The sequence below is a fragment of the Aegilops tauschii genome, chromosome 4, assembly GCF_002575655.3.
Source record: "Aegilops tauschii subsp. strangulata cultivar AL8/78 chromosome 4, Aet v6.0, whole genome shotgun sequence".
In the NCBI taxonomy this organism is placed as follows: Eukaryota; Viridiplantae; Streptophyta; class Magnoliopsida; order Poales; family Poaceae; genus Aegilops; species Aegilops tauschii.
This window is the reverse complement of record NC_053038.3, coordinates 462251565-462268117: the sequence shown is the minus strand read 5'-3', so window position 1 is coordinate 462268117 and position 16553 is coordinate 462251565. Positions and strand designations below refer to the sequence as shown.

The following is a 16553-nucleotide window of genomic DNA, read 5'->3' as shown; positions in this document are numbered from 1 at the left end:
ATCTCATGCTGCTTCTGCTTCGCCGCCTCATCCCATCTGGACGTGCCTCCTGACGCCGAATCGGCGTTGGATGACTCAGAGTTGGTGCGGTCGCTATCCACGCCGCGCTTCCACGAGAACTTGTTCTGCTCCCCTCCACGGCCAGGGCCGCTGCCACGGCCGGGGCCGGGGTTCCGGCCCATCTCCGACCCGCACGATCTGCGCCGGCCCCGTCGTGCCACTCCCCGCGGTAGCTGCGTCCACCTTCCGCCGCCATGGAAGAAGAGGCCGCTACGGCAACGAACGACCGAGTATCCCCAGCGAATCCATGAGGGCCAGGCGGAGGGTCTCCCGACGTAGGACGAGAACGCCGTCGTGGAAGGTCAGCGTGCGTGCCATGAGATAGGCGGCGAAGGAGACTCGCCATCGCACGTCCCTGTCGCTGCTCGTGACCCCGCTTGACTCGCACGCCATCTCGTGATAGTTTTGTTATTTGCTTCGAACTAAAAAACAACTATTTTTCCTTAATTTAGGCCGAGAACTATCCCCGTGAAGTTCTAGGATCCGCTTAAGTGCAAAAGAAACAAAAAAAAATCTTGAAGGGCAAGAGTGACCAAAAAACAAATAATGATTTGACGACTTCGGGTATTAACTAGGCAATTATTTCTAAGTCACCAACTTCTTGCATTTACATTCGCACACATCAGTATGTTCCACAGGAATTTAGTATTCTTCTTGAGTGGAATAAATTTTAGTAAGATCCAAGAATTATCTTCATTTTTTACCACTTATAGTTTTGGTTTTTTATTTTATTTAGAATCAGTTTTGTTTTTTAGTAGAAAACCATTTCTTGGACCCCATTCGCAAGATGCAACAGCCCAGCAGCCCAGCCCATTCCGATCAGCCACACGAGTCCATCAAGGGAAGGCACCGTCCTCTCTCTCTCCCAAAGACCCAAACGAAGAAGAAGAAAAGGGGGGAAACTGCACGCGGCGGCGGCATCCACCGCCGAATGCACCCCCAAAACCAAATCCCTCCACCAAAACCCCAATCCCCATCTCCATCCCCATCCCCATGGCGACCGGGTCGCGTGCGCCGCGACGCCGCCGCCCCCGCTCGCCGCTGACGCTGATCGACGACCTCGTGCGCGAGATCTTCCTGCGCGTACCCGTGGACGACCCCGTGACCCTCGTCCGCGGCGCCGCCGGCTGCAGGAGCTGGCGCAGCATGCTGTCCGCCCCCAACTTCGCCCGCGACTACCGCAAGGCCCGCAGTGCGGCGCCCGTGCTGGGCTTCCTCCACAACACCACCAGCGAACCGGAGGATCGCTTCGCCTCCTCACACTTCGTCTCCACCGCGGCCTTCCGCTTCCGCCCGCCGGCGTACGAGGACCTCTCGCGCTGGGACGTCCTCGACTCCCGCCATGGCCTCGCCCTCCTCCACGCCCCCAAGAGCAAGAGGAACAAGGGCTTCGTTGTCTGCGACCTCGTCACCAGCCAGCGGTGGAAATTCGGCGACCCCGAGTGCTACAACGTCATGTGGTGGCCGCACGGCGATCACATGGACAAGCGCATACGCTGTAGTGCCACGGTGCTCTGCGCCAAGGCCCAATGTGACCAGCTCGACTGCCATGGCGATGGCGGCCCTTTCCGCGTCGCCTTGGTGGGCACCGACTATAGAAACTTGAGATCCCACGCCACCGTCTACTCATCAGAGACTCGTGAGTGGAGGGACACCATCTCTGTTCACAACCTGGATTTCGTCAATGGCAGGGGGAACAGTGCTGTTGTGGGAAATAAGGTCTATGTCCAATGTGTAGAGAGTGACAAAGTCGTGGAGTACAACACGCATGAGCAAAAACTATCTCTGATCACCCTGCCATTCGAGGACCAGGAGGGGATCGACGAGAGCATTGACCTCATGGGGGTGGACGACGGCAGTCTGCTGTTTGCATCCGTGCTGAAGGCTAAACTCTGCCTATGGACTATGGAGGCTGGTCCCGGCGGAGCTGCGGGGTGGGCGCGGCGCTGGGCCATCGAGCTCAAACCATCGCTCCCTGCTCGTTTCCTCACAGACAGGGCAAATACGCTGGTTGGCTTTGCTGAAGGTGTTGGTGTCATCTTCCTGAGTACAAGGGCGGGGCTGTACGCAATTGAGCTCAATTCAGGCAAAGGCAACAAGGTTCACAAAGGGTTCTTCGATAAGGTCATACCCTACAGGAGCTTCTGCACTAGAGGTACATATTACTAGCCTTGTACTGTTTTTTCCAACATGTACATTTAGTCATGAATACTGATCACATCATTGGCTACTATTATAGTGGTTGATGGTTTTGCTTGTAGCTTAGATTGTTGGATAATTTTAGTTCGGGGGTTCCCGATGCGCTATATGATTCCTGAATGTCGATGAGTATGTACAGTTTTTCTTTCTTTCTGTTTTTTGTACATGACTAGATAGATATCTGTATGCAGGGCTGCTCGTTTTTTCCAGTTTCTTGGTGATTTGTAGAGATGTAGGAATCCATCCTTCGTGCTGTTATACTATTCAGGCGTTGAGGCGTGCTGCAAACCTGGCTGATTGTAGGCAACCATGAATTTGTGTTGATACAGGCCAGAGAAAAAGATACAGTAGTTGTGTGGTATTGGTGTTAGGCAGATTAACTAGGGAGCTGACCAAAGAATTCCATGGTGAGTGTATAGTTGGTGATTTATGCATTGTTCGTTGGCTGCTCCAGTATATATGTTGCACTGATTAGGCCTTATGAGTTGAAAGATTTGCCGATCAGGCCCTAAGATTGCCAAAAGCAGTTTGCAAAGCACTTAAGTGATCGGAGCTTTGCTGTGAGCCAAGTGACTTCGGGCATCCAAAGCTCCCTGTGGTGTTTTTGATAGGATAACGTAATCCCAGGTCTGCACTAGGCACTTTCCTATGAGTCTGCCCAAATGAAATAGGCGATTTATTTATTGTGTACGTCCAACAGGTCCATCTTCAGTTTTATTTTGGATGCTTGTAGCTGAACCTTAGTTTCTGTCAATAGAAATCGGAGAGAAAACTCTCTTTCATATTACAAATAAAATAAAAGAACCTCAAACAGATCCAGATCGAATCGTGTTGTGATGTGGATGCTTCCTGCTATTGGTTGGTTGATTTGGACAAGTAGGAATGAAATGATTCTAAGGGGCAAAGTGTGCTCCTCTCCTACTTATCATATAGTCTGATGAATCTTTGTCTCTTATGATGCAGCAATAGGGGGGCTGGCCGACCTCGCACGCGCAGTTAGCCGGCGTACAGGAGCTTCTGTACTAGAGGTACATACTAGCCTTGTACTGTTTTTCAAACATGTACATTTAGTCATGAACACTAATAACATCATTGGCTACTATTATAGTGCTTGATGCTTTTGTAGCTTAGATTGTTGGATAATTTTAGTTGGAGAGTTCCCGATGTGGTATGGGATTGCTGAATGTCGATGAGTATGTACAGTTTTTCTTTCGTTCTGTTTTTTCTGCATAACTAGATATATATCTGTATGCATATCTGCTAGTTTTTCCAGTTTCTGGTTGATTTTTAGAGATGTGGGAACGAATCCTTTGTGCTGTTATACTATTCAGGTGTTGAGGAGTTCTGCTGACCTGGGTGATTGTAGGCAACCATGAATTTGTGTTGATACAGATCAGAGAAAAAGATACAGTATTTGTGTGGTATTGGGGTTAGGCAGATTAACTAGGGAGCTGACCAAAGAATTCCATGGTGAGTGTATAGTTGGTGATTTATGCATCGTTGGCTGCTCTAGTATATATATTGCACTGATTAGGTCTTATGAGTTGAAAGATTTGCCGATCCGGCCCTAAGATTGCCAGAAGCAGTTTGCAAAGCAATTCAGTGACCAGAGCTTTGCTGTGAGCCTCGGGCACCCAAACCTCCTTGTGGTATTTTGGATAGGATACCTAATCCCAGGTCTGCACTAGGCACTTTCCTGTGAGTCTGCCCAAATGAAAGAGACGATTTCATTATTGTGTACCTCCAACAGGTCCATCTTCAGTTTATTTTGGATGCTTGTAGCTGAACCTTAGTTTCTGTTAATAGAAATCAGAGAGGAAACTCTCTTTCATACAAATAAAATAAGAGAAAAGTATACTTTTCGTCCCTCAACTTTTGACGGAGTCTAGATTTGGTCCCTCATCTTCGAAACCGGACAACTTGCACCCCCAACTACTAAAACCAGACAAAATTTATCCCTGGTCTCGGTTTTGAGTGGTTTTGGTGCTGGCTCACCCCGGTTTTGACCGATGCTGACTTAAATACATGTATATCTTTCAAATATGTGAATCTTTTGAAATTCATGTACTTTTTCCAAATCTCGGTACTTTTTCACGTTTGCGTAAAAATTTCAAATTCACATACCTTTTTGAAATCCGCACTATTTTCAAATCCACGTACTTTTTCAAGTTCACATAATTTTCCAAATTCGCATACTTTTTTCTAGTTCGCATATTTTTCTCAAATCCGCGTACTTTTTTCATGTTCGTGTACTGCTTTCAAATCCGTGTACTTTTTCAAATTCATGAACTTTTATAGAAAGTACGCGGATTTGAAAAAAAAACACTTGAACTTGAAAATGGTATGCAGACCTAAATAAAATAAACTGATTTGAAGAAAGTACGCGAATTTGAGTCAAAACACGGTCAAAACCGGCAAAAGTCAGCACCAAAACCGGTCAAAATCGTGTTCAGGGACGAACCTTGTCCGGTTTTAGTAGTTCAGGGTGCAAGTTGTCCGGTTTCGTAGTTGAGGGAGCAAATCTAGACTATGCCAAGAGTTGAGGGACGAAAAGTATACTTTTCTCATAAAATAACGTCAAACAGATCCAGATCGAATCGTGTTGTGATGTGGATTCTTCCTGCTATTGCTTGGTTGATTTGGACAAGTAAAAATGAAATGATTCTGTGGGGCAAAGTGTGCTCCTCTCCTACTTATCATATAATCTGATGAATCTTTTGTCGCTTATGATGCAGCAATAGGGTGGTTGCCCGGCCTCTGATGAAGCTTCACGCGCAGTTGTTGGTGCTAGAAGGATATAACTAAATGGCGTCAGGACCTGGGTTTACTGTTTGCTGCCCAGGAAGAATTTGAAGTGAACTTGAGCCTCATTTGCTGTTGGTTGTGTTGAACAGTTTGGTTAGGGTGGATGCGCTTTTGTTCCATTTCTGCTTGTGCGAAAAACTTGAGTCCTTTCGTCCGAGTTGGGTGGAACGCAAACTGACTATGAGGAGAAATTTTGGTGATCCGCTGACGGTTTTGTGGCATGAATTGTTGCAAATTTCTTCTTCCCTATCTCTGGCTGATAGAGATGATATTATTGCCTTGAAAATGCACTATTCTGGGATTTACGGTGTACAATCTCTCTATGCATGCAGTAAGAAATTTCAGGTGGGTCTCAGTTTTACATACCTGCTTGTGCCAAACCAGAATTTCCACCAGGGTCACGATGTTTCTGTGGCCTCTTTTCTTGAGTCATAAACTTACAGTAGACTTCTCACTAGGGCCAATGTGGCTAAGAGCCAGACATCATTAGTCGATCAACATGCCTTTTTGTCTATTTCTAACTTGTTCTTTGATTGCCCTGTGGTGGTGGCCTGAACTTTCAGATTTTGTTCAGATCGAGGTAAGAACAGATTATGAACGCGTTGCTAGCATGCTTTGTGCTGCTGTTTTGTGGCATTCTCTGGCAACATCGTTGTGATCTTCACCTTGGTAAGACAATCTGGTCTTGTTTTCATATTAGCAACCCCAACGATCAGACAACTAGCAGAGCTACATACAACGTCTAGTGACATATGAAAATGGGAAGAACTCAAATTCATGCGTATTTGGAAATCACATGCTGCTATCTAAGCTAAGTGCAAAGGCAAAAGCATTCTTAGCTCGTTTTCATTTTTTTGTAAAAAGAGATTAGCTCATACGTACATGTCATGGTGTGCTGACTTGACAAACATATATGCCTAACCTTTGAATGGTCAATGTATGTCGATTTCTAGTTTATCGAGAATTTACCATTTCTTAGTGGATTTACCATTTATAGCTTTTTTAATCAATTTATCATTTCCAGTTTTTTGTTTGTTTGAGCAGATACCATTTCCTGGATCCCATTTGAAAGACGCAACAACCCAGCAGCCCAGCCCAGCCCATTCCCGTACGCGATCAGCCACAGCCCACACGAGTCCATCATCTCTCCCAACAGAAGAAGAAGGGGAAAAGGGGGGAAAACTCCACGCCGCGGCAGCTTCCACCGCCGAATGCGCCCCCAAATCCAAATCCCTCCTCCGCCAACCCCCAAATCCCCATGGCGACCAGGCCGCCTCCGCCGCAGCGCCGCCCCAGCTTGCCGGGGGCGCTGATCGACGACCTGATGCGCGAGATCTTCCTGCGCGTACGCGGGGACGACCCCGCGAGCCTCGTCCGCGCCGCCGCCTGCTGCTGGAGCTGGCGCGGCATCATGTCCCATCCCGAATTCGCCCACGACTACCGCAAGTTCCACGGCGCGGCGCCCGTGCTGGGCTTCCTCTACAACAAGCACCACATGACAACCCACATCGATGTTCGCGGCGAGAGGCGTTGGTACTCCTCCCACTTCGTCTCCACCGCCATGCCGGGACCGCCGCAAGTGGCGAGTCCTCGACTCCCGCCACGGCCTCGCCCTCTTCGACACCCCTAAGAGGCACGAGGACTTCGTTGTCTACGACCTCCTCACCGGCGAGCACTGGGAAATTCACGCCGACCCCAAGTGCCACTACTTCATGTGGTGGCCCGACGACGACGACGACTTGCACGCGTGCCTACGCTGCAACGCCACACTGCTCTGCGCCAAGGACCGATGTGGCCACCTCGACTGCCATGGCGGTCCTTTCCGCATGGCCTTCGTCGGCTGCGACTATACAGGGAGGGCTGCCCACGCCACCGTCTACTCATCAGAGACTCGTGAGTGGACTGACGTGACCTCCGTTGAGCACGAGCATTACATCCACTACACGGCGCACAGTGCTGTAGTGGGAGATAAGGTCTATGTCCCCTGTATGGAGAGTGACAGTCTCATCGTGTACAACATGGGCAAGCGAGAACTATCTGTGATCGATCCGCCATTTGTGGTCCAGGCCATTACTCTCATGGGGGCGGAGGACGGCATGCCGCTCTTTGCGTCCGTGGTGAAGCCTAGACTCTTACTGTGGTCATTGGAGGCTGGTCCCAGCGGAGCTGCGAGATGGACGCGACACAGGGTCATCGAGCTCAAATCATTGCTCCCCACTACTGTCCTCTTGGACAACTCCGGCGTAACGCCGGTTGGTTTTGCTGAAGGTGTTGGTGTCATCTTCCTGAGTACAAAGGCTGGGTTGTACACAATTGAGCTCAGTTCACGCCGAAGCAAGAAGGTGCACGGAAGGCAAAGCATGGAAAAGGTCATTCCCTACATGAGTTTCTACACTGGAGGTATACAGAGAAACCACTTCTACTGTTTTTCAGACATGCACTTGAAGTTATGAACACTAAGCACACCATTGACTACTACGTATTTCAGTGTGCTTGTGCTTCTAGCTTAGATTGTTGAATACGTCGCGAGTATGTTGCTTTTCTTGTTCTCATTTTTCTGCATAAGTAGATAATTACTGTATGCAGGTCTGCTCGCTTTGCTTGGTTTTCTGTTTGATAGCCATTATGTTCCTACGGCTACATCATGAATTAATCATCAACGGGCAAGGCATGTTGGCCATCTCTAGTTCATTCTTTTCCTATTCTAGTGGCGCGCAATTACGAGAACATATCCAGTATTTTCTGTGTGTTCTCTTGTGACAAATCGCAATATAGATAGACCATGTATATGTCATGCTGTAAAATTCAGGATTCAAATTTAACCCATAGCTAGAGAAACAAAGAAAGACATACTCGGTTTTGACAGCAATAGTTGGCAGCTGGATTGTCTGTTTCCCCCTGGGTGTCAACAGTTTTGGATGTCATTGCATTTGTAATTTCCTACAAACAGTTTTCACTGGAAGAAAGTTTTGTATACAATGATGGAATGAGTATTACCACGAATTCTATAGATGATTGAACATTTAAGCCGTGCCTATGTGTTAGTAGATATGAATGAGACAGGGATTTGCAGGCTAGAACGTAGAGGCAAAATTAACAGACTTGGCTTTACGAAATTGTCCAGCCATGATCTAACAAACAAATTACGTTGAAGTCTATATATTCATTCATACTTCTGCGTTGAGTCATGCCACGGGCCTGGCTGATTGCAGATAGCCATGAGCAGGACCCTGGCCATGAGATTTTTATTGTCATGCTTCTTTTGGTGTTGATACAAACTAGAGGGAAAGTAGACATAAGTAGGCTCCTCTCTACTCATGATATCATCTTATGAAGCCTTGTCTCTTGTGCAGAATGGGGGCCGTTGCTGGCCTCTGATGAAGCTTCACCCGCAGTTGGTGGTGGTACAACGATATAACCAAATTGCATCAGGGCGATGGGATCTGTCTACTTTTGCTGCCCAGAAGCTTTTTGAAATGAACTTCGGTGTCTTCTCTTGCTGGTTGTGTTGGACAGTTTGGTTAGGTTTCATGCGCTTTTGCTCTATTCTGTGCTTGGGCCAAAACTAAGTTGGTTTCTGGATGTGTGTATTGTGTTGGACAAAGAGTCATGTTGATAAAGGAACAGTCGAGGAACGGTTTATTTTCTCTCTTGAATTTGGTACTGTGGCCCGTATGTTCCTATGGCCATATCATGAATTAATCATTAACAAACAAGGCATGCCGGCCATCTGTATTTCATTCTCCATGGTGGTGTTCTAATTTCCCTATTCTAGTGGTGCACTTACACAAGAATTTATAATTTCTTTGTGTTTTCTGTTGACAAAATCACTGCTAGCTAGGTAGACCATGTATATGCCATGCTATAAAGTTCAGGATTCAAATTTAACCCATGGCTAGAGAAACAAAGAAAGGCATACTCGGTTTTGGTTGTAATATAGTTGGCAGCTGGGTTGCCTGTTTTCCCCTGGATCTCAACAGATTTGAATATCACTGGATTTGTAATTTCCTACAAAACAGTTTTCATTTGAAAAAAGGTTCTTTGTACAATGCAAGTGGAATGAGTATACTGTGAACTCTATAGATGATTGAACATTCAAGCCTTGCCTATGTATTAGATCTGAATGAGACAGGTATTTGTAGTTTAGATTGTAGATGCAAAATTAACAGACTCGGCTTTCCAAAATTCTGCAACTGTGATCTAACACATGAATTATGTCCAAGCCTACATATTCATTCATATACCTTTGGATACCACTGGGTTTGTTCGCCATTGATGCTTGCCTTTGCTTGGCATTGTTGAATAATAAATAATACGGTACTATATAATCGTATGCATTGATTCAATGCAAAGCCTGGGGGTTAATCCTCCTTTCCGAAAAAGAAAAAGAAATATGGAAAAAGGTTCTCTATGCAATTTAGGTGGACAGGGATTTACATGCTAGAATGTAGAGGCAAAATTAATAGACTTTGCTTTCCAAAATTCTGCAGACATGGTTTTGTTCACTAAGTATGCACTAGAGAGCATAAATTATTTTGAACTCTACATATTCATTCATATTTATGTGTTGCCAGGAGAGCATGCAGTTGTCACAACACAAATTAACAAGTCTCACACAGAGCACAACGCAAACAGTTTGTCAAAAGTGAAGAACAATCTTGTAATTATAGTGACGCTGGACTAACTGAACACTTTGATACAAGGCTACCATTTCTCTGTATCCAACAAAACCGACTGCTCCTCTGAAACCACGTCCAAAGTTCAATACTTCACATCATACTCACAAAAGGCTCCAAGCATTTCTCCACAGAAACTGGGACAGCATTCATGCAGCTCCAGAATTCATCTACATGGCATAATGGTCTAGCGTTAGTGCTTTAGTCCACTGCAGTAACAAGGATACAGTGACATCAAACATGACAAGCTACTGCAGTATAGAAGGATCATTGTTGTACAGGTTAATAAGATTAATGGCTATGTCATCGATCATAATGTTACCATTGTGAAAAGGCAGCAGGTTCTTCGTGATGTATGGATGGTCCCTCTCATTGCAGTGGTATCCTGTCCCCAGCGTGATCTAGATACAATCAGAAATGAGACTATGGTATTCCAGTTTCATAACATCATTGTTCTTGGTGCACATAAAGCCGTTGATACTTCATGTCCTAAACATAACTGTTAGTAAGAACGTATGTACAAAATTTGCTAATCACAAGAAAACTATCATACAATGCGCTACATGTTTAGATGCCTTGAGTGTAGAATGTTTAGCTGCCTCGAATTTAGATGCCTCGAGTGTAGAAGGTTATGCAAGGAGTGACTTGGAGAGCCATTTTTGCTCTGGTACCCTTGGTTTGACTTGAATTCATCTCAAACTTAAACAACCCGGTATTCCTTCAGAACTTTCCACTTCCTCCGCGCCGCCCCGCCCGTGGCAGCTCGGGGGTTCTAACCCTAGCCAGCCACAGGAACAACCACTCGGTGTCCTCGCTGCCGCCGGCTTTGGTGGCGGCGGGCCCCGTTCCCATAGGGACGGGGTCCTCCGGCTGTCTCCCGTGCAACCGGTGGAGTTTTGGGCGGAGTTTGGGAACCTGTGCGGCGGCCCATGAGCTTCTAGGCGGCAGTGGCTGTCCACGGCCATGGGAATGCCGCGGCGGTCAGATCTGGTGTCGGGCGACCTGCAGCTTGGCGTTCTCTCTCCCATTGCAGCTTCGGAGATCCAGCGGCGATGTGACCTCATGGTCATGGCTGTAGGAGGCACGCGAGGGGGGCGGTGACGCTGCAGCCCCGTGTGGTCGTGGCGGCCTTTGTGCCAGCGGTTCGACGTTCGATGGCGGGTCTGGGCTCTCCTCGTAGTAACGGCTTCAGATGTTGTGGTGCTCTTGTCGGCATGGTGCTGGGAGGAGCCGCCGGCGTCGATTTGGTTGCGTCCATGGTCGAGCCGGCATGGTTTCTCTGATCCAGATTTGGTCGGCTTGGTGATGGTGGTTGCAATGCTACGTGATGCGACTCCTCCCGTAGTGGTGGTTGGCCTTCTTGAGTAACTCTAGTGGACGTTGGGCTTTGCAGCCATGGGTTGGAAGAAATCCCCGCTTCATGATGGCCGAGGCTGCCAACGGCGACGTCTTTGGCTCTGACCATGACGCCCCTTGTGCTCGGGGGAAACCCTTGGTTCGACTCTCCGGACCAGGCGTTAACGGCTTTATGGAGTCGTCCCCTCCTTGGAGGCATCGTTCAGGTTGCTCAAGGAGTCCCTGAGGCGCAATGTACACCATCGCCGCCGCTCTCTAGAAGACGCCTTCTCTAGGTCCGTTCGGGCCCTGCCGTCCACTTGTCAACTTCCTCTTGGCGCAATGGGCCGTGGAACGTTGGTTTGGCTTGTCATGGATCTTGGTCATGTTGCAGAGGTTTTCAGCGTTGGTCGTGACGCGGCTTGGTTGCTCTGTGGCTTGCCTCATCGCCATTGGCATGAGGTTTGACTAGGTGAAGCATGCATCATGGTAGGCATGGTGGGTGTGGTTGCTATCCCTGAGATGAGCGTAGTAATGTCCAAAAGGCGTTGTACCCGGCTTCTTTGCCCCTTCTTCTTTATGCAATGATACACATGCTTATGTGTATTCTAGAAGAAAAAAACCCTGCCATCGTACTCAAGAAGATGACGCCTTCTGGAGTGCTTAATTTGAGGCCTTAGTCTGTGTGATTGTGAATATAGGCACCAAGCAGTAGCATGAATCAGTTGGTCTCATGTACAACCATACTCTGAATACACAAAATGTTGCACATAATCTGCTAGCTATTTTGGGGCAGATTACTTCCAATTGGCCACATAATCTGTAGTTTAATTAGTTCCCACCATCTTAGGTTTTCACTTGGGAAGATATAATTGAAGTTCAGTGTCTTATACTAAATTTGGTATCTGAGTGTATGATTTTCACAAGGGAGAATTAAAGATTTGAAGTATGTTTGAGCTAAAAACAAAAAGAACAAAGTAACAGCCAAAGCATGCTGGAATTAGTTGAACTTCTAATTGTCAAGCAGATATGCTGTAGTTATCATGGTCTGTTCTTTAACCTTCAATACATCCACTTATACTGATTAAATGTTTGCTTCATGTCATTTTGCTGTATTTTTAATGCTTTGCTTATTTTATTTGCCAATACAAGGTTATGAAAAGGTTCCCGGGAGTAAGAATTACTGTTCTTGGAGATGGAGCGTATATGTGCATTATTATTCAACTGCTAACTATTTGCTGTTATCAGCATGACACAGACCTGATGACAGATGTGCTTATGTTCATCAGCATTCATTATACGGCATTGAATAATTTAGAGTACTTTATTCTTGTTTTCCATATATAGCATGAATTATGAGTCAAGGAGTCGAGCCGAGGTTGAGACTCATAGACTAGTCATGACTAGTCTAGACTATTGCTGGACTAGTCGACATAGTACTGTAGTACTCAACTTAGAGTACTCGACTACTAATATGGTAATACCTAGTATGTAATATTTACTATATATTATACTACAACAATATACAATAAAAATTGAGTTGATACAGAGGAGGATCACAACAGCATAGGAGAACAACAAGGGGAGGAGCACACAACAGAGGGGTGATCCACAGGAGGAGCAGAACCAGCGGAGGGAGAGCGTCGTAGTGCTCCTGGGCACCGTTGGCGGGGTGGTTGGGTGGCAGCGGCAGCGGCGGGTCAATGGGCGGTGGCGGCGGCCTAGTCCCAGGTGAGGCAGCTCGTTGTGGAGCGAGCCTGGAAAGCTAGGGTTGCAATTTTTTCCCTCCCGCGGGTTGAGCGCTGCTCACTTATCCCTCCCAAATTGAGTCGATCGACTCAAACACCCAGACTAGTCTGGACTAGTCAATGACTAGTGGCTCCATCGCTCGACTCAACGAGCTAGTCTACACGAAGAAGCTAGTCGACAATCAGATTAAGACTAATAGACTAGTCGTTACGCATACATCTCTTTTGGGCTTCATAGTCTATTATGTAACTGAAGCCTTTAAGATTGACTTCTGTTGCACTTACCAGAACTCCATTCCTATACTAACCGTTTCCAAAATTTGCTGCATTTTTGTTACCAAATTTAAAATATTCTATCAGTAAGCTGAAATACTTTGTAGAAAAAAAGATTGAACTCCACATTGGTTTTGTATATCCCAACCTGTTTCCATCACAAGTTGTAGTTGTCAAATTTATGATTTATCTGATAAGAGCAAGATAGCAACTTTTGTAATACCAAAAAAATTGCTGCTTACCACAATGACACTCAAAACAAGCGCTATGCTTTCAGGCTGTAACTTACTTTTAGGCTGTAACTTAACATTGAGCATTTTACGACACTTTTGAAATGGATATAATGTGCCATGTTAAGCTTAACATTCTTCTAGTCATGAAACAATTTTAAGAACTTGGTACCTTTTCTAGTAGGTTATCATAGCAGCAGTGCCTCTTGCATAAGCATTCACTGCTCAAACTGAGAACCAAATTTGTTACTTGCACATAGCTTATGTGGTGTTATTCTACTTGATTTAATTTAGTAACCCTCTTAGATGTTATCTTGTGTATTTTAGGCTACTGCTCCCAATACTATTCTAACAACTTGATTTTTCTGAATCTTGCAGTTGTTTCATTATTTGTGTTAATGTGCTCCAGTGATGACACAACTCCTTACAAACTCCTCATTGGTCAGCTAGTCTTGTTGATTCTGCAGTAAATACACTATGATGTATGATCCATAACCCGAATTAACTACTTGCTAGTTTAATTGAACAAGTCAGTCTTGGTTAAAGAGAACTATTTATGTCCAGGGCTTGGCCATCAGTGCCTTTCAGGCTATTTTAGTGTGCTTTAAAATCTTAATTAAAGATCCATTGTACTTCTGTACTGAAGAATGGTGTTTAAGAAACAAAATTTTCTGATCAGACTGGAATGCACATTTCTCATACAGATGATACATGCTAGGCTGCTAGCAGCTGTTAATATGACCCTTTAGAACTGTGTCTGCCATGTTATCTAACCCATGGAAGGGAGTAACCGAACAGAGCCTCTAGTTGGACCAAATCCCAGGAAGAATTGGGTGTGCACGGAAGGGTGGAAGGCTTGGGCATCATTGCTGAGTTTCCAGAGTCAATCTAATACTCCCTCCATTTCAAAATAACTTAAGTTCTAGGTTTGTCCTAAGTCAAACTGCATTAAGTTTGACCAAGTCTAAATAAAAATATAGCAACATTAACAACACTAAACTTGCTTCATTAGACCCATTATGAAATATATTTTCATATTATATATATTTGATATTGTAGACCTTAGCAAAATTTTCTATAGAATTGGTCCAACTTTAAAAAGTTTAACCTAGCACAATCCTTGAACTTCCATTATTTTGGAACAGAGGGAGTACAAGGCAAAATGTTCTAATGTTAATGCTGTCTACCGCTGCAGCAATATAGATGGACCATTGTTGCAGTTGATAAAAATAACCCGTTAAACCCTTACCATGCAAAACGGTGTCCAATTCATATGAATGGTCGCCACGACCACGTTTTGATTGCAGTGGCATTACGATCCTGACATGTTCTGAAAAGAAAAAAGTACTACTACAAGTTGAAGTTGAATCAAATATATTGAAGTTGTGCATGTTCAAAGAAGCTAGTACCTCGACTGTAGAAGCTCACATAGGGTATGACTGTCTGCACGAACATCTTTCTGTGTACCTTCTTTGTTTGGCCAGTACAAACCTCAACTGTGAACAGGCCAGCTTCTGTATTTAGGAAGATGACACCGGCACCACTCGCGAAACCAACCAGCGAGGGTCCACCACTTACGAAGGTTTTGTGTACCATCCAGTATGTGCTCGAGAGGGCACTAGGAGGGAGCGATGTTTGAAGCTCGACAACCCTGCGTTGCCCCCTCGCCACAACTCCATTGGGACCATCCTCCATTAACCTAACATAGAGTTTAGAATCCCCCATGCTCGCAAACACCAGCGCACCGTCCTCCTCCCCCATGAGTTTACCGCATGGCTGGTCCTGCAAATTGATCGCCGAAAGTTCTTGCTCGCCCACGTCATACACCACTATTCTTCTGCTCGACTTGCGGGGGAAATAGACTTTGTTTCCCACAACCGCGGTGTGCCCTGTCTCCTCCATGGCACTGGTGGCATTCGGGTTCTCAATGGAGATCATTTCACTCCACTCGGTAGCCTCGGATGAGTAGAAGGAGGCGAACGTGGTCCTCTCTAACTCATTGGAGCCCGCGAAGGCCACGATGAAGGGACCGTCGTGGCAGTCCAGGTGGTCGCAGCCATCCTGGGCGCACAGCACCGCGGCCATCCAGGTTATCTCCTCCTGCTGGTCCTCTGCAGTCTCAATTATCTCCGACAGCTTGGGGTCGGTGAGAAGCCCCCACCGGCGGTCCGTGATGGGGTCCCAGACGACGAAATCCGCGTGCTTCTCTCTGGGTGTGTAGAAGAGGACGCGGGGCCATGGCGGGAGTCGGCCGCGTGCCAGTTGCGGCGGTCGCGAACCAGCGGGCAGAAGGCTCCGGTGGGGTCGAATCGGGCGACGCCATGGCTTTCGTAGGATTTGTTGTGGAGGTAGCCCAACACCGGGGGCGCCCCGTGGAAAGCGCGGTAGTCGCGGAAGAAGGCGGGGTCTGAGATGATTTCGAGCCAGGTGGTGCAGACGGCGGAGGCGCGGACGAGGCTCGCCGGCTCATCCGGCGGGATGCGGAGCAAAATCTCGCGGATGGCGTCGTCGACCAGCGTGTGGCGGCTGCGTTGCGGCGGCGGCGAATTCATGGTGGGGGGTTGGGGGTGAGCCTCCCTATCGCTCTGTCAGCATTAGCGGCGGGGCGTCAGAGGCTGGAAGCAGCCGTGCGGCGCGGCAGCGTGGGAGAGCCGTGCGCCGGCCGGGGAGTCGAGCGGGGCGCCGCCGCTGCGCGCAGTCGGGAAACAGGGAGCGAGTGGACTCACACGCTTATCTGTAGGGTTTTTGGTTTTTTTTTAGGGGTTGTAGGGTTTTTGGTGGAATGGGCTGCGCTACTGCCTCTTGCTGGACGACCAAACGCGTCGTAACGCGAGTAAGTGGCCCGGCCCATCTCCCCTCCAGCGGCTTATTATTTCTCCCTTTCTCCATCTTATTTCTCCTTTTTTGTTGTCTCAAAGAAAAAAAAATCTTCTTTCTCCTTTTTCCCTAAAAATAAATAAATCTTCTTTCTCCTTTTCTCCATATTATATTCTTCTTCCTTCTTGCTTTGCACTCATTCTCCCCGCCCACCAGCACATGCGTCGTCGCGGCTCGTCGCCGCATCAGTCCTTCTCTGGCTCGATGCTTCGCTCCAGCTGTGCCTCATCATCGTCTCACCCCTTCACCCACCTCTACCTCCATTGACATTGCTCCCTAACTGGGTCGGGCCCAGGTCGATGCACCATGCGCATGGTTCCTATGACGGCCCGAGGGCTTGTCTTTTCATA

General features: G+C 47.0%; 1 protein-coding gene, 1 long non-coding RNA gene and 1 pseudogene across 2 annotated transcripts; 2 read left to right on the top strand and 1 right to left on the bottom strand.

Annotated features, from left to right (window-relative positions):
- Positions 1 to 928: 928 nt before the first annotated feature.
- On the top strand, positions 929 to 5429 carry LOC109746837 (uncharacterized). The gene is made up of 3 exons (XM_020305945.4): positions 929 to 2215; positions 3223 to 3287; positions 4995 to 5429. The coding sequence occupies exons 1-3, from the start codon at positions 1054 to 1056 to the stop codon at positions 4998 to 5000; spliced, it is 1233 nt and encodes a 410-aa protein (XP_020161534.2). The 5' UTR covers positions 929 to 1053; the 3' UTR covers positions 5001 to 5429.
- Positions 5430 to 5941: 512 nt separating this feature from the next.
- On the top strand, positions 5942 to 8811 carry LOC109746856 (uncharacterized; annotated as a pseudogene).
- An 899-nt stretch (positions 8812 to 9710) lies between these two features.
- Positions 9711 to 15918, bottom strand: LOC120962583 (uncharacterized). The gene is made up of 3 exons (XR_006662079.1): positions 14576 to 15918; positions 10063 to 10141; positions 9711 to 9910 (listed from the first exon to the last, which is right to left on the bottom strand). It is a non-coding gene; the product is annotated as an uncharacterized lncRNA (long non-coding RNA).
- Positions 15919 to 16553: the final 635 nt, after the last annotated feature.